Source organism: Sinocyclocheilus anshuiensis, unplaced genomic scaffold, assembly GCF_001515605.1.
Source record: "Sinocyclocheilus anshuiensis isolate Anshui unplaced genomic scaffold, SAMN03320099.WGS_v1.1 scaffold199, whole genome shotgun sequence".
In the NCBI taxonomy this organism is placed as follows: Eukaryota; Metazoa; Chordata; class Actinopteri; order Cypriniformes; family Cyprinidae; genus Sinocyclocheilus; species Sinocyclocheilus anshuiensis.
The window spans coordinates 2515714-2542706 of record NW_015552582.1 but is presented as its reverse complement, the minus strand read 5'-3'; the positions used below and the strand labels follow the sequence as shown (position 1 = coordinate 2542706).

The 26993-nt window shown below is 36.6% G+C and overlaps 4 protein-coding genes across 6 annotated transcripts in view; 3 read left to right on the top strand and 1 right to left on the bottom strand.

The window, feature by feature from the left end:
- The first annotated feature begins 3433 nt into the window (after nucleotides 1–3433).
- LOC107665334 (histidine triad nucleotide-binding protein 3-like) lies at nucleotides 3434–6362 on the top strand. Its single transcript, XM_016456162.1, has 5 exons — nucleotides 3434–3895; nucleotides 5206–5323; nucleotides 5672–5741; nucleotides 5826–5946; nucleotides 6076–6362. Exons 1-5 carry the CDS (start codon nucleotides 3773–3775, stop codon nucleotides 6154–6156), a joined length of 513 nt encoding a protein of 170 aa, XP_016311648.1. The 5' UTR covers nucleotides 3434–3772; the 3' UTR covers nucleotides 6157–6362.
- Nucleotides 6363–7556: 1194 nt separating this feature from the next.
- On the bottom strand, nucleotides 7557–10176 carry LOC107665418 (syntaxin-11-like). Its single transcript, XM_016456292.1, has 2 exons — nucleotides 9883–10176; nucleotides 7557–8998 (listed from the first exon to the last, which is right to left on the bottom strand). Exon 2 carries the CDS (start codon nucleotides 8991–8993, stop codon nucleotides 8106–8108), a length of 888 nt encoding a protein of 295 aa, XP_016311778.1. The 5' UTR covers nucleotides 8994–8998; nucleotides 9883–10176; the 3' UTR covers nucleotides 7557–8105.
- A 586-nt stretch (nucleotides 10177–10762) lies between these two features.
- On the top strand, nucleotides 10763–12569 carry LOC107665416 (syntaxin-11-like). Of its 2 annotated transcripts, none has more exons than XM_016456291.1 (2): nucleotides 10763–10835; nucleotides 11516–12569. In XM_016456291.1, exon 2 carries the CDS (start codon nucleotides 11531–11533, stop codon nucleotides 12404–12406), a length of 876 nt encoding a protein of 291 aa, XP_016311777.1. In that variant the 5' UTR covers nucleotides 10763–10835; nucleotides 11516–11530; the 3' UTR covers nucleotides 12407–12569. The 2 variants fall into 2 exon arrangements, with proteins under 2 accessions (XP_016311777.1, XP_016311776.1); XM_016456290.1 differs by lacking the exon at nucleotides 10763–10835 and adding an exon at nucleotides 10843–10935.
- A 2779-nt stretch (nucleotides 12570–15348) lies between these two features.
- LOC107665399 (monofunctional C1-tetrahydrofolate synthase, mitochondrial-like) overlaps nucleotides 15349–26993 on the top strand; it is a 37997-nt gene continuing 26352 nt past the window's right edge. The window contains exons 1-15 of one of the 2 annotated variants that reach the window (XM_016456273.1): nucleotides 15349–15510; nucleotides 17623–17707; nucleotides 17786–17836; nucleotides 18010–18063; nucleotides 18184–18308; nucleotides 18607–18707; nucleotides 21008–21144; nucleotides 21328–21439; nucleotides 21840–21922; nucleotides 22404–22501; nucleotides 22620–22793; nucleotides 24473–24609; nucleotides 25271–25317; nucleotides 25785–25892; nucleotides 26087–26161. In XM_016456273.1, coding sequence (XP_016311759.1) covers nucleotides 15359–15510; nucleotides 17623–17707; nucleotides 17786–17836; nucleotides 18010–18063; nucleotides 18184–18308; nucleotides 18607–18707; nucleotides 21008–21144; nucleotides 21328–21439; nucleotides 21840–21922; nucleotides 22404–22501; nucleotides 22620–22793; nucleotides 24473–24609; nucleotides 25271–25317; nucleotides 25785–25892; nucleotides 26087–26161 — 1539 coding nt within the window. In that variant the 5' untranslated portion in view covers nucleotides 15349–15358. Of the gene's footprint in view, nucleotides 15511–15736; nucleotides 16034–17622; nucleotides 17708–17785; nucleotides 17837–18009; nucleotides 18064–18183; nucleotides 18309–18606; nucleotides 18708–21007; nucleotides 21145–21327; nucleotides 21440–21839; nucleotides 21923–22403; nucleotides 22502–22619; nucleotides 22794–24472; nucleotides 24610–25270; nucleotides 25318–25784; nucleotides 25893–26086; nucleotides 26162–26993 lie in introns of those variants that run through there. The other variant, XM_016456272.1, reaches the window with a different exon arrangement.

Here is a 26993-nt window from a genome sequence, read left to right as displayed (position 1 = left end):
GGCGGATTAAATAAACTGGAGCGTGTTAAAATCATCCTGGCTAAAAGTGCCCATAGCTGAAGAGAAACAATAGCAAGCTGAAACTCAATTTTTTTTGTTGTTGTTTTTTACAAGCTGAAACTCAAGCCTGTGAAACCTCCGACCCTAGTGACGTAATGTAAAGAAAATGGCAGCGGCCTCACCCAGTGGAAGGTAGTTTACACGTTTGTTTGCTTTGATAATTTGTTATTACACTGTAACCTGGAGCGCTCTCTTTGTTATAAAACAGCTGATTAATTTATATAGTGTTTAATTATTTTATTATTTTCATCAACAACAAAGAGAAACACGGCGTTATTATAAGCGGTCATAGACACGAATAATTTCCTAGGACAAACTCTATATCAGTTGTTTTAGTAATTCCGGTGTGATGGAGCAACTGGGGATCATGTTAACTCAATGGGGATGTGCGCGTGCATATGAGCTATTTTGCGTCCCTTTCCAGCAGATTCGTCAAAAGCGACTGCAAAGCTGTAATGAAAAGACGTTGGTACATTCTTAATGTTCTTAATAAATGTTGACGCAATTATTACGCTGTGTTGTTTCCTCAATACCTGTTTTAATGCATGCGACACAGTTTAAGTGTCATTTTAACATGATTTCACGTAGTGACATGGTTCACAAACCACGCCCACGTTATCTTGGCACATTCACTTCTATGGAAAATGTATATTTCAAGTGTAATTCACTTCTATATTCACTGAGTGAACATAGCGTTATTTAGCAGTCTGTTATTTACACTAAGTGCAAATAGCGATAGATTTTATTTACACTGTTTAAAAATAGCAGTATGTTTGCATTAAGTGTAGATAGATGCTATTTATACTTAGTGGAAATAATGGCAGATACTCTATAGTCTAAAAAAAGTATGCAATAGTTAAAATGAAAATATTTATTAAAGTTATCAAATTAGTCCTCTCTACACCTACCCCAACCCAAATACTTACCAAATAGCTATTTTGGTACTTTATTTCCACATTTCCCGCGAGTGTTTATATTCGTTTTTATTGAAAATAAACACATTTTGGATCAGCTATGGGATGTGCGCGTGCATATGAGCTATTTTGCGTCCCTTTCCAGCAGATTCGTCAAAAGCGACTGCAAAGCTGTAATGAAAAGACGTTGGTACATTCTTAATGTTCTTAATAAATGTTGATGCAATTATTACGCTGTGTTGTTTCCTCAATACCTGTTTTAATGCATGCGACACAGTTTAAGTGTCATTTTAACATGATTTCACGTAGTGACATGGTTCACAAACCACGCCCACGTTATCTTGGCACATTCACTTCTATGGAAAATGTATATTTCAAGTGTAATTCACTTCTATATTCACTGAGTGAACATAGCGTTATTTAGCAGTCTGTTATTTACACTAAGTGCAAATAGCGATAGATTTTATTTACACTATTTAAAAATAGCAGTATGTTTGCATTAAGTGTAGATAGATGCTATTTATACTTAGTGGAAATAATGGCAGATACTCTATAGTCTAATAAAAAGTATGCAATAGTTAAAATGAAAATATTTATTAAAGTTATCAAATTAGTCCTCTCTACACCTACCCCAACCCAAATACTTACCAAATAGCTATTTTGGTACTTTATTTCCACATTTCCCGCGAGTGTTTATATTCGTTTTTATTGAAAATAAACACATTTTGGATCAGCTATATGATGGGGAAAAATAAGATAAATTAAACTGGTTAAAGCTGGATTTGAACTCGGATTAACCGTATCCAAAGATGCTGTCGTGCATTTTAGTTTCGACGCCACTGACGCGGACGACAGTTGTGTGATTTTGCCTGACCCAACCAGGCACTGGTGGGTGGAATGAGTGATTTTGCCTGACCCAACCAGGCATGGGTGCGATGAATGAGTGATTTTGCCTGACCCAACCAGGCATTGGTGGGTGGAATGTGTGATTTTGCCTGACCCAACCAGGCATTGGTGGGTGGAATGTGTGATTTTGCCGGACCCAACCAGGCATTGGTGGGTGGAATGAGTGTAAATAAAGCAAATTGCGCTACTGATGTGGATGTATGTGGTCATATTGTTGACTCAAATATTGCAATAAATAATACATTACTCAGGTTCAAAATGTTTTTTTTATATTTATTGTTTAATGACGGTGCCTTGTCAACAATGTTAAATAAACAATTTAAATATAATATATAAATTGTTGCTATTTATTTATATATTTAATGTACATCTAGTCAAAATTACTCGGTTGCCATTCGCGTCAGTGGCGTAGGGACTTAAATGCACGACAGCATCTTTGGATACGGTTGATCGAATCCAGCTTTAATCAACTTCGTTCATCTTATTTTTCCCCATCATACAGGTGCATCTCAATAAATTAGAATGTCGTGGAAAAGTTCATTTATTTCAGTAATTCAACTCAAATTGTGAAACTCATGTATTAAATAAATTCAATACACACAGACTGAAGTAGTTTAAGTCTTTGGTTCTTTTAATTGTGATGATTTTGGCTCACATTTAACAAAAACCCACCAATTCACTATCTCAACAAATTAGAATATGGTGACATGCCAATCAGCTAATCAACTCAAAACACCTGCAAAGGTTTCCTGAGCCTTCAAAACGGTCTCTCAGTTTGGTTCACTAGGCTACACAATCATGGGGAAGACTGCTGATCTGACAGTTGTCCAGAAGACAATCATTGACACCCTTCACAAGGAGGGTAAGCCACAAACATTCATTGCCAAAGAAGCTGGCTGTTCACAGAGTGCTGTATCCAAGCATGTTAACAGAAAGTTGAGTGGAAGGAAAAAGTGTGGAAGAAAAAGATGCACAACCAACCGAGAGAAATTTGAGTTGAATTACTGAAATAAATGAACTTTTCCACGACATTCTAATTTATTGAGATGCACCTGTATAACTGATCTAAAATGTGTTTATCTTCAATAAAATGAATTAAAAACTCGCGGGAAAGGTGGAAATAAAGTACCAAAATAGCTATTGATGAGTATTTGGGTTGGGGTAGGTGTAGAGAGGACTAATTGTCCCATAAGGCAGCATCCATTTGATAACTTTAATAAATATTTTCATTTTAACTATTGCATACTTTTTTTAGACTATAGAGTATCTGCCATTATTTCCACTAAGTATAAATAGCATCTATCTACACTTAATGCAAACATACTGCTATTTTTAAATAGTGTAAATAAAATCTATCGCTATTTGCACTTAGTGTAAATAACAGACTGCTAAATAACGCTATTTTCACTCAGTGAATATAGAAGTGAATTACACTTGAAATATACATTTTCCATAGAAGTGAATGTGCCAAGATTACGTGGGCGTGGTTTGTGAACCATGTCACCACGTGAGATCATGTTAAAATTACACTTAAACTGTGTCGCATGCATTAAAACAGGTATCGAGGAAACAACACAGCGTAATAATTGCATCAACATTTATTAAGAACATTAAGAATGTACCAACGTCTTTTCATTACAGCTTTGCAGTCGCTTTTGACGAATCTGCTGGAAAGGGACGCAAAATAGCTCATATGCACGCGCACATCCCTAGTTAACATGATCCCCAGTTGCTCCATCACACCGGTAATTCTGGGCGGTATAAATGTGATCATATGAGCTCATGTAATTGCGTTAAATTAAACGTTCGACCGCTTAAACGCGGAAGAACAGATGACATAATCAAAGGGAACTTCAGGGATCAGTTTCATTTGTCCCGAGCACTTTGTCAGAATGGCTGGAGGAAAGTGTGACTCTGATAATAATCAAGATTCTTCTGACGACTGCGTGGAAGAAAATTGTATTTTCTGTAAAATCGCAAACAGAGACGATCCATCCACTGAGATATTGGCGGAAGTAAGTACATTTTTATCTACTTGGTTCATATGGCTCAACTGCTTCAAAGGTGAATTAGATTAGCAAATTCGCCCCTCTTTCTAAATATAAAATTACAATAATAGGCCTATATATATATATATATATATATAAAAAGTTAATTGTAGTCATCAAGAAAGATGAACTGGGAAGGAAATATGATAAGCAGGATTGGTTCCGTGTTGCTTCGAGAACCGTAATTTAACGTTACTCTGATCCGCGAAGCGCGTTATATAGAGGACAACCCGTTCTCGATGTATTTACTTTTATAATGACATTGTTTAATGAGTCATTTAGAGGTTTTCATTCAAATTACTTATAGCTTTACGTAATAAGTAATTTACTGGAATAACATTATTGCCGGGTGTTGTCTAACTGTTGTCTGTGACCAGTCCAGGGGTCGCTGTTCAGCGGAAGCGGAGCCGAGCGGTGCTGCGAAAGAGGTTTCCTCTTAAGACTAGAGAAAACGTCCATTGGACAGGCTAGATATTGTCACGAGCATCTAAATGCTTATATATAAATGTAAACATTAATGCTGCTGTTGTTGTCTAATGTGTTACTAATGGTTTCGTTATGAGTTTTAGCGCTTGTTATGTACTGTAGGCTATAACATATTCTGATTATCTGATAAATGTAGGTCTTATCTTCGTTCTTATTACTGTTTACTGTAGTTACCCAATAATGTTGGAGATCAGTTTGTTCCTTACAAATGGATACGATAGAGTTGGCTAGGGTCACTGAATCTGACAAGTAAAAATTCATTGAAATGCTTTTATAGTAGCTACAGGAGGAAGTGCTTTGAAAAAAAAAAAAAGCTAAATGCTGTTAACTAATATGGTGACCATATGATTATCAAATATGAAAATGTAAATATAGTCATTTAATATTTATTATAAAATAGTTTGTTGAGGTTCTCAACTCTAATGGCCAAGTTGCATGAAACTGTGCTAGCTTATCTTAAAATAATTTTTGAGTCATATCTTCTGCTATGATCTCAGGAGGCGTGTGGTCATTTTTGATAGTCATTTCACCCTCATAAGTCAGTAGGGTCCAAAATCTGTACATACATATGCGCAGTAGTGTGCATGTTAACAAAATAAACACACATCAATCTTAGAATACACATAAAGTCATTTACTTACTGTTACAAATTCACAAGGTTCCCCTCTGTTTTTTGTAACATAAATATTCAATAATAATAATGCTTTTATAATACAATTACATAATTAGTATTATATACTGTAAATGTCAAGGTAACTATAAATGTAATGTGATTTTTTTTTTTTTTACAGGATGAGGACATTGTTTGTTTCCAGGACATTGATCCAGGTGCACCTCATCATTACCTGGTTATACCAAAGAAACATGTCCATAGCTGTTTGTCACTCCAAGCTGATGATATAAATCTAGGTAAGATGATGTCTTTTTTGGATGTGCATTTGATTATTAAATTGTGTATCACTGTTTTGTGAATGGCTTTTGTATTTGTAGCCAGCAGAGGGTAGTAGCACATAGAGTATTAAGTATTGAGCCCTGGTTTATTTAGCTTATTATTAGACTGACTATATATTAATTATAGTGATGATATTAACAGACAATACAATTACAGTTAACAAACAATACCATATTGATGACTGGGTGAATGTTTCAATTAATTGATTTTGTATAAAACATTTATTTTTATAAGATACAATATTAACATTCAGTGATTACATGGGATTTTTATATTTTTAATCTAAATGTGATTATCCTGAGCAGTGAAGAAGATGGCAGATATGGGAAGAGATGTACTGAAAGCCAAGAATGTCACAAATTTGGAAGACATCAGGTTTGAAGACAACACTACTATCATATTAATCAAGCATTTATTTGGATGAAGCAGTTATTAAATGAGAATATGACTGTATTTCAGTCTAGGTTTCCATGTGCCTCCTTATATCACTGTTCCCCACCTGCACCTCCATGTTCTAGCACCTTTCAGTCAATTGTTTAAATGGTCAAGGTGCAAGTATACAGCCATCTGGTACCTCAGTGTGAGTAAACTGAAAACCTTTCAGATATTTCTTTGATTACACTTGGTTGTATAAGAATTTAAAGTTTTAAAAATGTATAATTATTTCTCGTGTGTGTGTGTGTGTGTGTGTGTGTGTGTTGTCTTAAAGGAGGAGATGCTGCTTAAGAAACTGATGGAGAATAAAAAAGAAAACAATGGACATGTAACAATTGCATGCTGCCATGTGTAGCTATGTGAGCCTTATTACTGAACAAAAAACTTGAAATCACAAGGCACTTTAGTGAAGATCAGTGGTTTTCATTTTCATATTTTTTATATAATGCTAAAGTATTTTAAAGCCTGGGATGGTATTTTTTTAAATTTGACAATTACTATTTATAACTAAAGTGTAATCTAAACAATAATGTCTAATGTTATTAAATGGATGGAAATGTTGATTTTTGTGTGATTGATTATTTATGTTAGTACACATTTTACATGCTATGTTGTGAAAGATTTATCATACAGTGAGCCATGTTTTCTTCAGTGTTCATGGTCATGTTCTTTACATATTGATCAGAAGGCCACATCCTGTCTTAAGTGTGCGGTTCTTGGTGTGAATAAGCTGCTAAATGTGCCAAAGCACTACACATGCCAGAAACACATGAATGTTAATGGACAAAGGTTAAACAGATTTACAGTACAGTCATCGAAACATGGTAGCATGGATCATGCAAGTTTTATTTTGTTTTTATTCATTGAAATTAAAAATGTTTTGACCCTCTAACACCAGCTCTCTCTATTCTGTTTCTGTTCTGTCTATGCTTTATTCCTTTTATTTTATATTTATTATAAAACATTTTTTTTTTTAAAAAGCTTGCTACGTGTGCTGCGGTAGACCATCCTGTCACAGTGACCTGTCACGTCACTTACATATTGAATGAATGAAAAAACTTCAAAAATTCACAAAAAAGTTTCAGGAACAAGGAAACGTTTCTCATGTGACGTTTTATATCCAAATAATTTTAAAATCTATGTGTAAATAATTTATATATATATATAATTATATAATAACTATATAAAAGTCAAATATATAATATAAAAGTTATATTATAGCTATATAATTAGCTAATTCAATTCAACAATGTGACAAGGCAATCATGTCAACACATTTAGCTTAAATTACTTAAAACCCGTAGACTGTTATTTTCTCTTTTCCTCATTCTAGCTAAGGCAGACTAAAACGAGTGAAGATGTTTCCTTCATGGTCTATCGGCAATTTCCCTGTTGTTTCATATGTAAGAAAGTCCACTGTGTATACAAAAACGTGAAAAAATTGTTGATGATATTGTATCGATACCCTTGACCCATAAAGATGAAAGAATAGCCTTATGTATTCAAAAATTATTCATTAAAGACTTGTAATGTATTGTTGGTCTACCTATCAACAAGAATATTTTCTGATAATCCAGTATACTAATTTCATTTGAAATACCGTAAAGACCAAACATTTTGCCACATGCAATTAATTTAAAAATAAAGACAAAGCAAGTAATAATTATATAAGATCTTTTATTTAGCTGTTTTTTTTTAATAAACATTGCTTCAGAAAAACTGATTGAAAAAACAGTGATCAACTTGCACTGAAAATATGGCAAAACATGGCAAATACTTCATATTCCGGATTATTTAATCTAAAAGGGTCTAGAAAGTGCATATTCGACCACATTAGAATAATAAGATATAATAATGTAAATTATGTTACTAAATTATAGCCTATGCATATCTTGCAATACTACACAATTTCTAGCATAACATCAGATTAAAAGCTCATTTGCTTTCCTGTTAACTGTGACTTCAAACACTGGGTTTCAATGTCATTTACAGTACATGTTTACAGGTATCAAACTGCAAATGAAAAGGCATTTTTATGAAGGCAAATAGGAAGGACTATATGTTTTGAAGTTGTGAAGACTGTCTCTTTGATTTGTTTTAGTTGTTTAATTTGCTCTCAGATGTGTTATTGTTCACTTCAGTTCAGTAGTATCAGGTTTAATGATTGCTGAGAGAGCTTAGTTTTGAAAAACGATGGTCCTTTCCCTACATATCTCTGGCTACCCATTTTTTAAATGATAAACTGAAAAAAGTCAGTAGATAATGCAGCCCTCCAATGCGCAAGTCCTCACTGTTCACAATCAGTCAGTGTTTAGCACATGGAAAGCATCCACAGAACATTTTCTTGAATGGGTTGTTATTGTCATGTCTCTTGGCCTGTCCCAGTTTGATAAGGACTTCACCAAGCATAGCATCGGTTTTCTGAACATTGTTTAAGATGTAGTCTGTCATGGGTCCTTGTTCCTCTACAAGCATAGCCACATCCAGGAACACTTCATGAAGGCTCTGGAGTCGGCTTTCTAAATCCAGCAGGTCGCGATGTCGGCTCTCAATCTGGTTGAGTGCAGAACGAGCTGTTTTCCCTTCTGACATGATGTTATCATTGAAGATGTTCCACTGACCATTCTCCAGCATCTCCTCGATCTGGTCACCTGTCACCTCTCGGCCCACAATCTCCATTTGCCTTTGAATATGACGCTTGCACGATTCTTTGTGATTCATCTCAGCATCATTGTACTCTGTCATTGCGTCTCGGAAGTTGTTGCTTAGGGTGGTGTACTGTGTTCGGGTGATTCTCGCCACAGCTGAGTTGATGCCATGCTCCTCTTCGAGCTTTTTGGTGTGGGCATCCATTTTTTGTAGACGTGCCAGAACATCCTGTCCACGTGTCTTGATGTCACCTACGATGACATTGGCATCCTGCTTTACGTGAGTTGTACGAGTCGGTTGGCTAAGTATACGGGTATTTTGGTCCCTGAGACGCTTCACCTCGAGGCGGATGAGCTGAATCTCACGCCTAGTGTCCTGAGCCTTATCGAGCACAGACTCCATCTCATCACTGTTGTCATAAATGACGGCCTGCTGGCTGAAACCCTCCTCCAGATCCACATTGCTGAAAGAGTCGGATTCCAGCTCCTCTAGATGGCTGTTAGACTCAGAAATGGTCTGAAGATGATCCAGTCTGTCCCTCATGATTGCTAGAGGGGAGAATGAATGGAAAAGGACACTCAGTGCCACCAGACGTGATGGGTAATATGTGATCTGGTGTAGGCTAAACAATCGAAAACAAAATAGCAAAATTATAACGTTCATATTTATCCCTCATATAATTCTTGTTTTCCAGAATAAAATCATTGTCATTCCCTGTGTACCTTCTGAAACTGACTGTAAAGGGGGGAGATAATACTTCCTTATCAACACTGAAAAAGTCACACGTCTAACAAGTTCATCTGTGAAACTATTTCTGACTGCCGTCACTCACCAAACAAGTTTGAATGGATTGAACTGATAGTTCAGCTTTTGTTTCTTAACAAATGCTGTTCTCTTCAATTATTTTACAACGAAATGTATAAATAAGATACCCAAATATATCCAGCTTTATTCGAGCCACTAAAGCTTTACAATTTACAAATGTGTAAACCCGTCTCTTCTAACTTCTAAAAATCTCAAATTAAAGATTTAATTAAGTTTTTTAAATTTTACTATTTGTTTCATTATAAAACAATGTTGTATAGGCTACATTTTAAAGCAGGGGTGTCCAAACTCGGTCCTGGAGGGCCGGTGTCCTGAAGAGTTTAGCTCCAACCCCAATTAAACACACCTGAACCAGATAATCAAGCTCTTACTAGGCATACTAGAAACTTAAAGGCAGGTGTGTTGAGGCAAGTTGGAGCTAAACTCTGCAGGACACTGGCCCTCCAGGACCGAGTTTGGGCACCCCTGTTTTAAAGCATTTTACATGTTTACACTTACAACATTCAGGCTAAATTAATCATAAATCCGTAAAATAGAAGTGATGAGCTGAAAAAAAAGATGAAAAGAAAAAAATAAACTCATTGTCATTCACTACAAAGTGCACTACCTTGTTTTTTTTTGTCCAAAATTATGACCGCTTCAGTCGATGTGTCATCTCAAGGCTGCAGCTCCATCCTCACTGCGCTGCAGCTGTCATTTAATGGGTGGGGAAAGGAATGCGCTTTCCAGGGCGTAACATTAACATTGACGCCAAACCTGTTTGCTGAACAGAATGTCAGACGTGTGACTCAGTAACACTTGACATAATCTCGACTGTTTTGCGAAATGGGACCAAGGACGATGTCATCTTCATGTCTTCCATGTCACATAATACATTTAGTACAAATTTGTGCAGTACGATGGTAGTCTGAGTGGGACCCTGGCATGCAAAAATGTTTGCAAAGTCAAGGATTCAAAAGTTTGAGCAACTTCGAGCTTCAATTTAGTAGGCGTATTGACAGTGTGGAAATAGATTACGGAGTTGACAGAAAGTGGATGATTATTTAACTAAAGAAATTAAATTAAAATCTTCGTCAAGAGTTTCGAATTGATAATTGTTCTTCTTATAACAATATAATTGTACTAATTATTAGGCTATAATAACCAATTAGTCATAGAATATGCATATTGGTTGTTTATACTAAATATGTCTTGTTTTTTCTTCTGTTAGCCTTCGTGGCGGGGTAAAAGATCAGACTTTTCTGTCTATTTTCAAGCCTTTCTCAATAAATCTGTCTATTCTCCTTTAGTTAAACAACACGACCAGCGCAGGTGCAGGAGACTTTAAATGTACATCCAATAACGGTAACAAAAATGTAACAGTTTGGTTTATTTAAAATAAAATCAGAACATTGAGTGCACGTGTTGTGTACTTCCCTCAGTTCTCATCGCGTCTGAAGTGTCGCATCTCTGTGCTGCCCCCTGCCGGACATACTGGTCTCATCACACCTGACTTGGGGCGGGGTCTGTGTGCTACGTCGTCACTCACATGCGGTGTTGGACAAGAAGAGGTGAAATGAGGTAAATGCGCTTTTTATTTTCTTGGACAGACAATAGCTTGATTTTCGTAACATGCAAAGTGGATTTTGCAAGAAATGCACACAGAAGAACATAATTTGAGGTAGGCCACAATGATGATAATGCTCGAAGCAGAGTATTTGTGTTGCCAAACATTAAACGAAGGCTAGGTTTCATTAAAAAGTGTTTAAAACATTTTCTCCACTGATACGATGCCTATATCAAGTCTGATTGTACGTATTTGGGATATACTAGATTGACGCATTTTTGTAAATGTACTAGGCTAAATCGATAGACTTTTTTTCTTCATTTATTGAGTATAACTAAATAGGCTACAATTAATATTTTTATTTGTCTTCTCTTCAAATTATAAAAAAATGCATAATGATTGAGCAAAGTCAAATAGAAAACGTAATGAGATTAAAACAAAGCTTATATTTTTAAACGTGGACCTACAAACAAGTCTATCTTGTCTGACAGGTTTTTAGTGACACAAGTGTACTTTTCCTCAAGTCAGACGTTTTGACGGTTTTTGTGAGTTACGTCTAACAACGAAAATTCTGTTTTCAAGAGTTATTTGTTGTTGTCACCCATAAATAGCCTTCTGTATATTTTACCAGCTGCTGTTTATGTGTGTTCGCTTTGTCATGAATTTATAGACAAAAATTTTTTCAACTTTTCAGTCTAATATTCCAGTCATGAGGGACAGACTTGGCCACCTCCAGGCAGTATCACTGTCTAATGGCACTGCAGCAGAGCATGAAACTGCCCAAGCTCTCTCTCCATCAGAAAACACAGACTGTGATGACCCTCCTCAGGACCCCAGCACCAACCCCGACCTGGAAGCTGTCTTTGATGAGGCACTGGAGGCTCGCCGTCAGATTCAGTACATCCGCCTTGAAGTAAAGCGTCTCAGGGATCAAAACTCACATATTTTTACAGACGCAGTCTGCTCTAGTGCTTCTAATACCAATGACTCCAATGCTATTGCAGCTGACATCAAAACTCGTGGACAGGAGATGCTCGTGCACCTTCGCAAGATGGATTCCCACAGGAAAGAGTTAGAGGAAAAGTATGGCGTCAATTCACCGGTGTCAAGAATCGCCCGAACACAGTACGCCAGCATAAGCAACAGTTTTCGTGATGCCATGGTGGAGTACAATGAAGCTGAGATGAGCCATAGGGAGTCCTGTAAGGCATATATTCAACGGCAGATGGAGATTGTGGGGCGAGAGGTCACAGGTGACCAGATCGAAGAGATGTTGGAGAGCGGTCAGTGGAACGTCTTCAGTGAGAATATGGTTTCAGAAGGTAAAACGGCACGGTCTGCTCTCATCCAGATCGAGAGCCGACATACGGAACTGCTACAGCTGGAGAGACGCATTCAGAGCCTTCATGAGGTGTTTCTGGATGTGGCCATGTTAGTAGAAGAGCAGAGCTCAATGATAGACTACATTCACACCAATGTTCAGTCAACAGAGGTGGAGGTCAGGGATATCCTTGTGAAGCTGGAGCGAGCCAAGAGATATGATAGGAATAATCCATTTAAGAAAATGTTCTTCTGGAAACGATGAGAAGGACACAGATATCACAATGTCAAATAAATATATATTAAGCGATCAGATTTTTTGGTTTGTATTACGTATTTATATGTGTTTTATATGTGCTATTTAGGCAAATGTATATTCGTCTGAAGAAAAACAAACACATATCACACTAAGTTTGAATATAGACTTCACGCTGAAATAAATCTGTCAGTTTTATAAATATTTCTGTAGTTTGTGGGTTTTATGGCACCAGAATTTTCTCAAATATGTTCTTATATTTATATTAAACATGCATGTTTGCATCTTGCTGATTTGACAAATAATTCATTTTGTGCCTTTGGAGATTCAGAAATCCTTTATTTCTGTAGTTTGCACTTTTCAAGTGTTGAAAAATGCTTTGTATTCTTATGTGAAATGTATCTTGTCAATATAACTACATTTTATAGATAAATAAGTGAGGCATTGGATGACTGGTTAGTTGTAATGGATCTAACTATTTAATGTGTATGAACATCTGTATCAGCTGTATCTCATTCAGTCTGCATTCATTCAAAGTTTCGTAGCAGATGTCATAAATTAGAGTGTAATTTTGTTACACTAATTAGATCACATGTGCCTACCTCATGTGATATGTGATGTCCCCTACTCACAACTATTAAACTAACACATGCCAAGATACAAAAAACCTTTCTGACTGTGGTAAAGAAAGTTGCTAAAAGGACATTATTTTTTAAGATTGTGTTCCAGGGACAACTGTGCTATGTATGGTGATGCATTATAACACAGGGAGATGTGCTGTAGATTCTGTTGATTCACCTACATACACTACTGTTCAAACGTTTGGGGTCAGTAGGACTTCTTTTTTGAAAGAAATTAATACTTTGATTAAGCAATGATGCATTAAATTAATCAAAAGTTACTGTAAACATGTATAATGTTATAAAATATTTTTATTTCAAATAAATGCTTTCCTTTTTAATTTTCTATTTATCAAAGAATATTTTTAAAAGGGTATAACTGTTTCCACAAAAATATTAAGCAGCAGTAGTTTTCTACATCGATAATAAGATAATTGTTTCTTAAGTGCCATAGGATTAAAATGGATGTAAAAAGAACTTTCTATTCATCAAAGAACCCTAAAAAATGATCACCATTTCCACAAAAAAAATATTAATCAGCACAAGTGTTTTTGACATTGATAATTTTTTCTTGAGTGCCAAATTAGCATATTAGAATGATTTCTGAAGGATCATGTGACACTTAATGTCTTAATGTAATGACTGTTGAAAATGTTGCTTTTCCATCACAGAAAGAAAAAAAACATTTTATATATATTGAATATATATTTAAAATATATTGAATAGAAAACCTGTATTTTAAATTGTAATATTTTACAATATGCATATAATTTATGCATTTAGCAGACGCTTTTATCCAAAGCGACTTACAGTGCATTCAGGCTATACATTTTTTACCAGTATGTGTGTTCACTGGGAATTGAACCCATGACCTTTTGCGCCGCTAACGCAATGCTCTTCTACCACACACACACACACACACACACACACACACACCAAAAATATTGGCACCCCTGCATTTCTGTCAGATAATGCACTACTTCTCCCAGAAATTACAAATGCTTTGGTATTCTCATGTTTATTTCTTTCGTTTGTATTGGAACAGCACAAAAAAAAAGCAGAGAAAAAAGGCCAAATCTGAGACATTCTACACAGAACTCCAAAAACGGACTGTGTAAACATGCACACACACACACACACACACATATACATATATATATATATGTACACATATACATACAGCCGTGGCCAAAAGTTTTGAGAATGACACAAATATTAACTTTCACAAAGTCTGCTGCTACAATGTTTTTAGATCTTTTTGTCAGATGTTACTATGGTATACTGAAGTATAATTACAAGAATTTCATAACTGTCAAAGGCTTTTATTGACAATTACAATAAGTTTATGCAAAGACTCAGTATTTGCGGTGTTGACCCTTCTTTTTCAAGACCTCTACAATTCATCCTGGCATTCTGTCAATCAACTTCTGGGCCACATCCTGACTGATGGCAGCACATTCTTGCATAATCAATGCTTGGAGTTTGTCAGAATTTGTGGGTTTTTGTTTGTCCACCCACCTCTTGAGGACTGACCACAAGTTCTCAATGTGATTAATGTCTGGGGAGTTTCCTGGCCATGGACCCAACATTTCGATGTTTTGTTCCCCGAGCCACTAGTTATCACTTTTGCCTTATGGCAAGGTGCTCCAGCATGCTGGAAAAGGTATTGTTCCTTACCAAACTGTTCTTGGATGGTTGGGAGAAGTTGCTCCTGGAGGATGTTTTTGTACCATTCTTTATTCATGGCTGTGTTCTTAGACAAAAGTGTGAGAGAGCCCACTCCCTGATGCACTCACACCTGCCTGCTGCCATTCCTGAGCAAGCTCTGCACTGGTGGTGCCCCGATCCCGCAGCTGAATCAACTTTAAGAGACAGTCATGGCGCTCGCTGGACTTTCTTGGGTTCCCTGAAGCCTTCTTCACAGCAATTGAACCTCTCCCCTTGAAGTTTTTGATGATCCGATGAATGTTTGATTTAAGTGCAATATAGCAGCATTATCCTTGCCTGTGGATCCCTTTTTGTGCAAAGCAATGATAATTGCACGTTTCCTTGAAGGTAACCACCAGAGGAAGAACAATGATTTCAAGCACCACCCTCCTTTTAAAGCTTCCAGTCTGTCATTCTAACTCAATCAGCATGACAGAGTGATCTATAGTCTTGTCCTCATCAGCACTCACCTGTGTTAAAGAGAGAATCACTGACATGATGTCAGCTGGTCCTTTTGTGGCAAGGCTGAAATGCAGTGGAAATGTTTTTGGGATTAAGTTAATTTTCATGGCGAAGAGGGACTTTGCAATTAACTGCAATTCATGTGATCACTCTTCATAACATTCTGGAGTATATGCAAATTGCCATCATAAAAACTGAGGCAGCAGACTTTGTGAAAATTAACATTTGTGTCATTCTCAATTTTTGGCCACGGCTGTATATATACATACGGATTCGTAAAGAGAGAGAATGTAAGGGTACGAAAAAAATGTTGCCCAATGCCAGGTGAGTCATTTGTTCTTGCTCAGACTTGTGAATGAGTATTGTAGAAACGCCAAGACCATTCAACCTTTCCTCCTCCTTGGGTGTATTGCGACGCTCTATCGGGCTCGCGCTTGGCTTGTCCACTAGTCTAGTACTGCGCGAGATCTTTTCTTTTGAAAAACACATTTTCAAGATTTTATCCAATCCGTTATCCAAAATCCTAGTGGATTACTTTTGAAAAACCGGGCCCTGAGCGTCAGACAAGACAAGACACCGCTCTGTTAGAAACCGCAGACCAGGGTGGACGTTTTAAGATGAGACTGTCGGTCGCTTTTCGCTATGCACATCGGAGCCACGCGAGCATACGACGATCACGAGCGGGTGTCAAAGTTTTAAACTCAGAGAACAGATTCATACCTGTTAATAGTGCGGTTTATCTACGGGTTCGGGAAGCAAGTTCGACCGGCGGTACAAGTGAAACGGTAGTTTGTTTTAAAAGTCATCCACGAAAAAACGATGGACCGCTGTATGAAAGTGCTGTTGGGTAAGATCAAAACACACGCTATTAAGTCTCTAAACCTAAATGCGACAACACTTTTATGTTCTAAAGCACGCTGAATGTTTGTGTGATTGTAACCGTTTGGTTCTGAATATAGGCTATAGCTGCTTGACTAAAATATCCATTGTCTTGGCGTTGTTTTGGTTCCACGTGCTACCGGTGTTTGGCCGCCAGCTGATGTAACTTCTGCCTCCCGTTAGTCTTCCGTCTATACACCCTTTTTAATATGAACTGCGTTGTGTGCTAATTAGGCTGCATATCTACTGTGTTACTGTATGAATTCAAGTTTTCTTACAAACATTTTTTTTTGTATCAACGAAGGTTGAAAGCATGTCGTTCTTTGTAGGTCAGTGTTACACTGAATGTCCTCCTTTAACCCGCTCCCGTTGGCGATCACAATACTGACTTTATTTAAAGATTAATAGAGCCAATATCTGTGTGTTGTATCGGATTTTGCCAAATTTAAAACATGAAATCATAATTTTTTAAAAGACCTGGAAGTATTGTAATACAGGTTGAGTTTATAACACCGTTTTTAAAATATGTTGCTACACCATTGAAGTTATTGTCATACATGACGACCATCTCCAGTGTGACATATATTGCAAGACTATAGAAACAGAATAGTAATATAAAAAATTGAAAGGAAAGCTTCTTTAATGGGTATTATATTAAAGCTTGCCAAAAAACTGAGTTACAGTCATTGAAATGTGTTACAACAGTCTCCCCTAAAAGTCTTTAACAGATGGAAACTGTGTGGAACTTGTGTATCATTGCCCAATCAAACCCTACAAGTGACCCCTATGTATCTTTTTGATGTTTGTAAATGGAGTCAAAGTTCAGGTATCTGCTACTGAGGGTTAAAATAATCAAAGATGCCTTTGCAACCAGCCTTACAAAAGATGCTTACAGTGATGCAATAGACTCCACGATAACACAAGATAATTTTATCTGCTGCTAGTCAAAATGTGTTGGCCAACCTGCTTAAAATTATCATAATAAGCTGAGCAAACTGATTACTATTTATTGTGTCTTTATTGCTTTCTGTCATACTCAAAAACAGCACACCAGTCTAGTTGTTATGATAAACTGTATTTGTGTGGCAGAGATGCCAGTATAAAGGTTTTAAACTTCATCTGAGCAGGCACAGGGAGAACTTTAAGTGTTTAGAGAGGTTGAAGATCTACTTGGCTGTGGATGTAAAAAATCTGAGAAAAAAAATTCTCTCTGGTCATATTAGCAATTATTGTGTTAATATTAATGATAAAAGTTTTGGCCTAAAACTGGCAGCTATTGCTCTACTTTGTTCTGAGGTTCAAAGTCTGTGTTTCTGACTAGAACAGGCAAAATGATGGAGTACCGTTTAATGTGTGGTCAACATTGATTTTTGCTAAAGAGCAGTCAGGATTGAATAACCAAATTGTTTAAAATGCACATCAGCTTTGTAAGCTTGATAAGTAAAAATGTGTCATATGTTCATTCAATAAGAAGTTCTGTTCTGTTAGCAGAAGTTAATGAACATGCATGATGTTACTTTTGATGAAATATGCACTCTGTGTCCATCTTATTTACAGTGACATTGTTCAGAGGAGCAGAGAGGAGCTCAAAGCTATCAGAGAACCCAACCCAGGCCTCAAACCTACACTGGCTATCATACAGGTGTGACTTTGTGTTTAGATAAAGAGTTATGTGAATGAACCTCAGACACTGAATGCTGCATGTTTGTACTTATGATAGGCTGGTGAAGATGACGGTTTGCTGGAGGTGAATAAGAAGATGGCTGGAAAGGTATAACTGTTTGTCTTCCTTTCTGCCCAACATGCATTAAATAAATGGGTGCAAGTAACACAAATCTTTACGTTACATTTTAGTAGATGATTTTCTATTGATCGATAAGATGAATGGCAATGCAAACGGATAGCTTATGCATTGTTATATGCCCCGATTTTGTATCCACACAGATCGGCTTGAACGTAATGCAGATTTGTCTTCCACACCAGTGCAGAGAGGAAGAGGTCGGTGACGCTGCAAATCTGAAAAGCTATAAATAGCTTTTTTTGATTAAACAGAAACTATCCTCTTTAGAGAGGTCTGTCCAGTTCTCAGCTTCCTGAATTTTTGTCTCTATTCTACAGGTGATCGAGGAGATCTTGAGATTAAATGCGGATTCTCGTGTTCATGGCATTTTTTTGCACCTTCCTCAGTCCTTTCTCTCCAAAAGTGTCTGTAATGCCATCAAGCCACAGAAAGATGTGGATGGGTAAGCTAGAGGTTTTTTTTTTTTTTTTGGTTATGTTCATATGTGTAACCAAAGTCCAAAAAAATATATATTTTTTGCCATAACTGCCAATGGTGGGTGATTTGAGAATTTTCTAACTATGAATATTTCCTATCTGCCATGATACTGAATTTTGCATGGAGTTTATTAAAATTATTTTCTTTTTATGACAATTAAGTTATTTGGAAACTAGTCATTGCAGGACACCTTTAAATATATTATAGATACTGTATATTTATGTAAGATGTAAAACAAGAAGTTTCAAACTGTATGTTTGCAGGGTCTCTGATCTTAATGTTGGCCGTGTGGTGTTGGGGGATCAGAGAGATGGCTTTGCCTCACCTGTAGCTGGAGCTGTGCTGGAAATGCTTGCCAGGCATGGTGTGTATCTGTTTGCATTTTGGCATATGTTATTACATTTGCATTCAAAAGGTAAAATGTTTCATAAACGCTGCTAATTCTACTGAATAGAGTATTAAATATCCATATATGTCCATATATTAAATATATCCTCTAAAGATGAATGTACGCTACCGTTCAAAAGAAAAAAAAGGGAAATAAAAGTGTCATTCTCGTTAAGACTGCATTTATTTGATTAAAAATACAGTTAAAACCATAATATTGTGAAATATTATTATAACATAACTGTTTTCTGTTATATTTTAAAATATAATTTATTCTTCTTGTGGCAAAGCTGAATTTTCAGCAGCCTTTACTTCAGTGTCACATGATCCTTCAGGAATCATTCTAATATGCTGATTTGGTGTTCAAGAATAGGGTTGCGAAATACTGGGAATTTTCAAGACTGGAAAATTTCCATGGGGATTAACGGGAATTAGTGGGAATAAACTGGGAATTTGCAAAATTGCAGGAACAGGGATGTAGTAGGAAAAAAAAAATCTTGCAGCATAATCTTGGTTAAAACAATCAGATTTAATGCAATTTCAGTTGAATTTCTACCCTGCACATTCCTCAATCACATGCACACAGCACACTTTTGGTGTTACACTTGGGCTATTGAGGACACATCCCCTACATGCACTGTGCATTCCTTCATAACATGCACAGATCATTTCTTGAATCCTGAACACAAAATGATGTCAAACTGTCCATCTTGGTGAGTATTCACATAAGTTACATAAATATTACTTAAATTTGTGTTTAAATCTTTCTTGTGCTGTGTGTAAGCTACTGCGCAACAAAATTATACCATTGTTAAAACAAATACATTGGCTGAGCAAACATGAGGAGATAAAAAAAAACTGTCTTTAAATTACCCTCATTTAATTGCACACAATCCCCCCTAATCACCTAAGGGTAATTCCCCCTAATTTTCCAGGCTTCCATTCAAGTAAGTTTTGATATTACTTGGGTAAATATATTTGTTCCATGGTATTCGAGTTTAACTAGCAATACCTAAATGTGTTTATACTGTAGCTAGCTAGCCAGTAAATCAGATTTGAAAAATGTAAGCTAGTTAGCACTATTTCATTGATAATTTATGAGGCTAGGTATCATGTGCTAGCTAGCTCAAGCTGTGATGGTCTTTCTTGTACCGTCTGCTAGCCAGCTTTCTGTTATCATACAGAAGTACAGTACTGGTCAAAAGTTTGGACTCATTACTATTTTGAATGTTTTTGAAAGAAATCTATTGCGCTCATCAAGCCTGCATTTATTTGATCAAAAATACAGAACATAACGGTAATAATGTGAAGTATTATTACAATTTAAAATAATGGTTTTCTGTTTTAATGTACTATAAAATATAATGTACTGTATTTCTGTGATGCAAAGCTGAATTTTCATCAGCCATTAATCCAGTCTTCAGTGTCACACGATCCTTCAGATATAATTCTAATATGCAGATTTTTTTATTAATTTTGGAAACCGTTGTGCGTAATATTTTTATAACCTGTGATACTTTTTTCAGGATTCTTTGATGAATACAAATGTTAAAAAATAACAGCAATTATTTAAATAGAAATATTTTGCAAGGATATGTTAAATTGATAAAAAGTGATAGTAAAGATTTAATTTCTTAGAAAAGATTTCTATTTTGAATAAATACTGTTATTTTTAAGTTTTTATTCATCAATGAATCCTGAAAAATATATCACAGGTTCCAGAAAAATCAAAAAATGTTATTTGTAAAATTTGTATTAGTTTGCATGCATGTCAGCTTATGACTAAACAAAATGTTTATATTTATGTTTGTATATGATACAGTTTCTGTAAATTTCCTCAAATTTCCAATTAATTCCCATAAATTCCTGTTAAGTTTCCAACTTCGAAAATTTCCAAAAATCCCCAGATTAAGTTCCCATGGAAAGTTTCTGGAAATTTACGGGATATTTTCCGCCCCTTTGCAAACCAGTTCAATAAACATTTATTACTGTAAATGTTGAAAACAGTTGTGCTGCTTAATATTTTTGTGGAAACATGATACTTTTTTTCAGTATAAAGTTAAAAACAACAGCATTTATTTTAAATAGATTTTTTTGTATAAAAATTATAAATGTCTTTACTGTCACTTTTGATCAAACTAATGTGTGCTTGCTGAATAAAAGTGTCAATTTCTCTCCAAAAACATCTTACTGACTTTTTAGAATGCTAGTGTATTTTTTTTTTATTGTAACAAAGGTTAAATATACAGCATTTCCTTTTTTGTAACTCCCCTTTAGATGCCCCATTGGTTGGCAAGATGGCAGTGCTGCTGGGTCTTGAGGGACCCCTGAAGGCAACTCTTCAGTTTTTGCTGCAAAACAATGGCATGATGGTGCAGACCCACCAGTGGAGCTCAAAGCACTTGCAGAAACAGGTAAATGATTGATAATTGAGAGATACTTGGTCTTCAGGTCAATTTTTAGGTGTAGTTTGGTATTTTCAGCAGCAGAGGGCAATGCTGCTTTGTTTTAGCAGGGACATCGGCATAAATCATATGAGGCATACACTAATTGTCTTTCTTTCTTTCTTTCTTTCTTTCTTTCTTTCTTTCTTTCAGATCATGGATTCGGATGTGGTGGTATTCTTAGAAACTGGCCACAAGGGCCTCCCACCCACTTGGTTAAGACCGGGGGTGGCAGTCATTAACCTCAGCTCAGCCCTAATGGAAGGTAAATTTTCTTCAACGTAAAGATATTAAGCGTGGCACGGTGGCAGACATTATAACAGTTGATTTTTTACGTTGCTGGTATACGTAAAACATATAGAGCACTTCTTCACTTGAATAGTGTCATTTGAGAATTGAAGGAACTATTATAATTGTATTACCATGGAAGTGAAAGACAAGCATGTGATTCCTCTGAGACCGATTAAGTCAGGCACGCAGTTTTCTTCACCTTTCATTACCTGCCATCTCCAAGAGACCTTAATGGTTATAGAGGCCCATGCTATTTCCTCCATAACCCACGAATTCCATTAGTGTGGGAACATAATAAGACACAGCTAATTGTATTTCCTTAGATGCTCCGTCCGGGCCAACTTTTCATACATATGACCTTATCTCTTATCTAGAGCAACCTAACAGTTGGGAGCACAGGGCTGAAGCTGAATCTAGTGCTGGAGTTGGGCCTCTAAGTGCTGCGCTTAGAATGCAGGTGAGAGGCCTGTTGTTGTTTCTTCTTTCTATTAAAGTCTAAATAAATAGTTATATCAATGTAATATCTGAATTTTGAATGTTTTCATTGAAACATTCATTTCCTGTTTAACAATGTAAAGCTTTTACACAACAGTGCTCAAGAGACATTAATTATTAGCATCATTGTTATTATTATCATTGTAATTATCATTGAAAACCGTTGTGGTGCTTAATATTTTTGTGGAAACAGGATTTCAGGATTCTTCAATAAATAGAAAGTTCAAAAGAACTGCATTTTTTTGATATTGAAATCTTTTGTAAAATTATAAATATCTTTGTCACTTTTCATCAATTTACTAATTTTTGAACGGTATAGTGTTATGCCAAATCACAGTAGTTATTGCCTGTATGTTTTTTTTAGTATATATTTGTGCACATAATTATGCAGTGAATGAAGAAGTCATTTTGAAGTGTTTGTGGCTGCTGTTGTGATCTGCCAGCATGTAGTGAGGAGCAGCAGGAGGTGGATACAAGAACAGCAGTACCAGCCATGGAGGCTCCGCCCACTAAAACTTCAATCACTGTCACCTGTGCCTAGGTACGAGCAGCCTTGCCTTTTACTTTCTACAGAATATGCATCACTCAAACCGTTGCTTGTTTATTTGTGCACAGAACTAATTGGTCTCCATCTTTCTGTTTGCTTCTGTAACCCTCAGTGATATAGAGATCTCCAGGGCACAGACTCCCAAACCTATATCCCAGCTGGCTCAGGAGATTGGTCTGCTTCCAGAGGAGCTGGAGGCCTACGGAAACACCAAAGCCAAAGTCCATTTGTCCCTTCTCAACCGCCTCCAACATCAGCCTAATGGCAAATATGTCCTAGTGGCAGGGTGTGACATCAGTTTTTACTTCTGTCATTGAAGTTTAATTCATGTCATATTATTTATCTACGGGTGTGTTTACACTTGGAAGGTTTTGTTTGATTAAATTGATTGTTCTGTTAGCGCAGTTCATTTGGATATATGTGAATGCTGGCATCCGAACCTTTGTGTGCACCAATCAAGCAGACAGACCCACTTTTTTCGACTGAAAAATGAACATAATACAGCCCAAAGACATCTAAACGAACCAAAAGCAATCTCATCTTGTCATTGGAGCTATGTTCCCCATTACAGTTCGGTACAGGTGTTGGAACCACTGTCGGAACCAGCAGGTCTTCGTTTGTATGTGCAGGAGTTCCTGGCACGGTTTTGACTCCTTTGCATATTTCATAAGCTCTTAGTGAGTTTTAAGCTGGTAAAAATACCACCATATGTACACGCATGCAACGAGCGCATTCAGACTGACACACAGCGTTGTTTTGGATGTTTGGTAATTTCCTTCGAAAAATATATTTTAAAGGTGTCCAATCAGGTTATCATCTTGTCCTTATGCCTTTTGTTTTGTATCTTTAGATTCACTGTTAAAAGTGACAGTGTGTACGCTAAACGAACCAGGACTAAATGCATCATTTTCTTTTTTGCACCGAGAGAGAACCAAACTGCAATTGTGAACACACCCTGAAATGATACGGTACAAAAGCAATGATACAAAACTTAATTGAACAGCAAAGTTGAACGAAAACTGTATTGACTTAATTGTTGAAGAGGTTTTAATCTGCAAATGAAAGACTTTGGAATCGTTTTCATCAGTTAATGGCAGATGGATTGATGACCATCATAGTTGCACTGCAAGAACCTAAATAAGAAAAACACTCATACTTTTAAAGGTTAAAAGCATTTAAGGAAAACTTCAGGTCAATGGTTGTGTTTTCACGCTCACATCCGTGTGCACATTTGTACTCTGCCTCTAAATTCCTAGAGAGAGTGATTGGTGGGCCCAGGGATCTTATCTACCACTGGCTCTTGAGCCCACCAGGAGTCTACCTTTCATCTGTGTGTGTGAAGCGTGGCTCAGTCAGCTCCAAATGGGGGCCCAGGGTCTCTTTCATAACTTCAGGTCAATGGTTGTGTTTTCACGCTCACATCCGTGTGCACATTTGTACTCTGCCTCTAAATTCCTAGAGAGAGTGATTGGTGGGCCCAGGGATCTTATCTACCACTGGCTCTTGAGCCCACCAGGAGTCTACCTTTCATCTGTGTGTGTGAAGCGTGCTCGGGTCAGCTCCAAATGGGGGCCCAGGGTCTCTTTCATGTGTGTGGGGAATGCGCAGACCCCTGGCTTTATCAGCAGCCCCTTCCCTTAACTCTCCTTCTTTAAGTCCCGCTCTTTGTTCTGCCTACAGACGCTGTGAAGCAGCACTGCCCTCCCCACCCAGCCTACTCAATTACTGTCAGCCACTGGCATGCCTTTACTGCGCTGCCAAAAGAGCTGCTCCACAAAGACTGAGAGAGAGGGAGGGAGGGAGGATGCTGATGGGGAGCGGGTTTGCCGGCAGTCTAATGTAGTGAGATCAGAGGGAAAACGAAAATGAGGAAGGCAGAAAGATGAATAGATGTATAGTCACAACCTTCTCCCTTTGAATGTGGGAAAGCATGTGTTGATAATGTTTTCGGTCTGTGTTTTTCAGTATAACTCCCACTCCTCTGGGTGAAGGGAAGAGTACAGTGACCATAGGTCTTGTCCAGGCCCTCTCCGCTCATCTTAAGCTCAACTCTTTCGCTTGCCTGCGACAGCCTTCCCAGGGCCCAACGTTTGGTGTCAAAGGTGTGTTTTTGTGTGCTTGCTTTAGTTTGATATTGTAGTATATGGATAACAATAACTACCATAACAACATTTCAAGGTATCACAGATGCACTTCTTGAAGGCTGCACTAAAATGTAGGCATTATAATTATGCAACTTTTTCACTGTATCTTGTCCTTCTGTAGAGTAGGCAATCCCAGAATGCCCTGCATTGAGTTCAGTAAAATAAAATAAATTCAGGATGGTTAAATAAAATTAAACAAAGTTAATTATGGAAATAAAATTGAATTAGAATTTATTGTAAATATACAAATAAAAAAATACATGTAGTGTGTGTATTTATATAAATTATTTTCAAAATGGAATCAAATAAATGTAATTGTAATTAATTTTATTTTAAATTCTACATATTTATTTATATATGTATTTATATATATGTATGTGGAATATCATGTCATTAGCTTAGTGACATGCTAATGCCAAACTCTATTTAAATGCAATAGTTTGCTGTGTGAACAGCTATTTGTGTGGCGTTCGAAGTTGCTGCACATTTAGTACACAGCAGGGCAGTTCGCTAGATTTTGGATCAGAGCTCATGTCTGGCTATGTCAGACATATTGTCTTGTGTGTGTTTTCATTGCTGTGTGTTTGTCAGCCTGCTTCATTATTTTGCCTCCCTGCAGGAGGAGCGGCAGGTGGGGGATATGCACAGGTCATTCCTATGGAGGAGGTGAGTGACTACAGACATCCTGTCTCCCGTTATCACAAAGCCCTTTCCCTTAGTATGCCACAACTGATGACAGCCCTTAAAAAACCTCACACAGCCATTGAGACCAAGTAAAATAAAGCACAACGTCCAAAACTCTGAGACCAGTAAAAAAAAAATATTTTTGTGATTTTCTAATTGAATTTTTCTTATTACCGGCAAATATCAGCATATGAATTTCAAAAGTATAAATGGAAAAATAACGTAATTCGGAATTTGTTGTTTTATGATACATCCATGTTTTGCTTTAATAACAGTGTGCATGGAAATAATAATACTTTTTATTTTTATATTACATTTTGAATCTCATATTTTCTGTTATCTCAGAATTTTGGACAACACTGAATGTGTGTGTGTGTGTGAGCGCAGATACTGTCTTTATCAGAAGCTTCAGAAAACGGCTTACTCTCACTTTATTTTTTTTCCCTCAGTTTAATCTCCACCTCACAGGAGACATCCACGCTATAACAGCAGCCAATAATCTAGTGGCAGCAGCTATCGATGCCCGCATTCTCCATGAAGCTACTCAATCAGACAGGGTAAACAACTGCAATCATAATGTTTTTAATTTCACACAGGATGGTCTCCCTGGGATTTAATATTATGATTCATCAACAGTTAGTCAGTAGCTGTGTCATTAAAGAGGATTGTTTCTGGTTCTGTACAAGTCTATAACTGCATATTTATCACTTCCTAATGCTTTATTCAGCTATAAGTTGTTTTTGTCTTTTAGGCCCTGTACAGCAGACTAGTGCCATCTGTTAATGGTGTGAGATGCTTCTCTCCTATACAGATGGCTCGCCTACAGGTGAGTCTGGACAAAATCTTTGTACTTCTGACCTTTTTAACTTTTATTGCTTGTTAATGCCATCATCATTTGACACAGATGTTATTAGAGCAGTGGTTCTCAGCAAACTTCCAAGGGGGCCTCAAGATGACTTAAGGCAAAACAAGCATTAAAATAAATTAGAACTACTACATGATATTTTTTATTTTAATTCATCCCATCACATTCTTATTTTAATTTATCCCCTATTTTCACACACATACAAGAATCCCCTTTTTTCATTGAAGATCCATTGCTTCTGTGGTCTTGAAAAGCCTAATTTTACATATATACTATGCCAAACTAAATAATTTATCAGGATAAAACCATAAAAAAAAATCCTTATCTTTAATGCTTATTCAATAAATGTGAACTTTGAAGAACATTCTCCTCTTAAAGGGGTCATATGATGCTGCTAAAAAGAACATTATTTTGAAAAATGTTAATTGCCACATTCAAATAAAGATTTTAAAATGCAGGCTAAGTGTCACTAATTAAACAAGTATATATTCAGCTAATTGTCAGCCTCTTATATGTATGCTTCTCGTAAACAATTAGTCAGTATGCATTAGGGCTGCCCTCGACTAAAGATTTTTCTGGTCAACTAGTAGTCGTTCATTTGAATTGGTTCATTTAAAAGTTTCACTCCCTATAGATATATTTTTCATGTCTGTAATAAGGCAAGCATACTCGGATTTAATTATTTTACAAAAGCGCAACGTTTCGTTGTTATTCGGAGTGCACACGAATAAACGTAGAGTCTTTACAGATACAAAAGATGCATTACTCTTATCTGTATGACCAAAAATGAAGA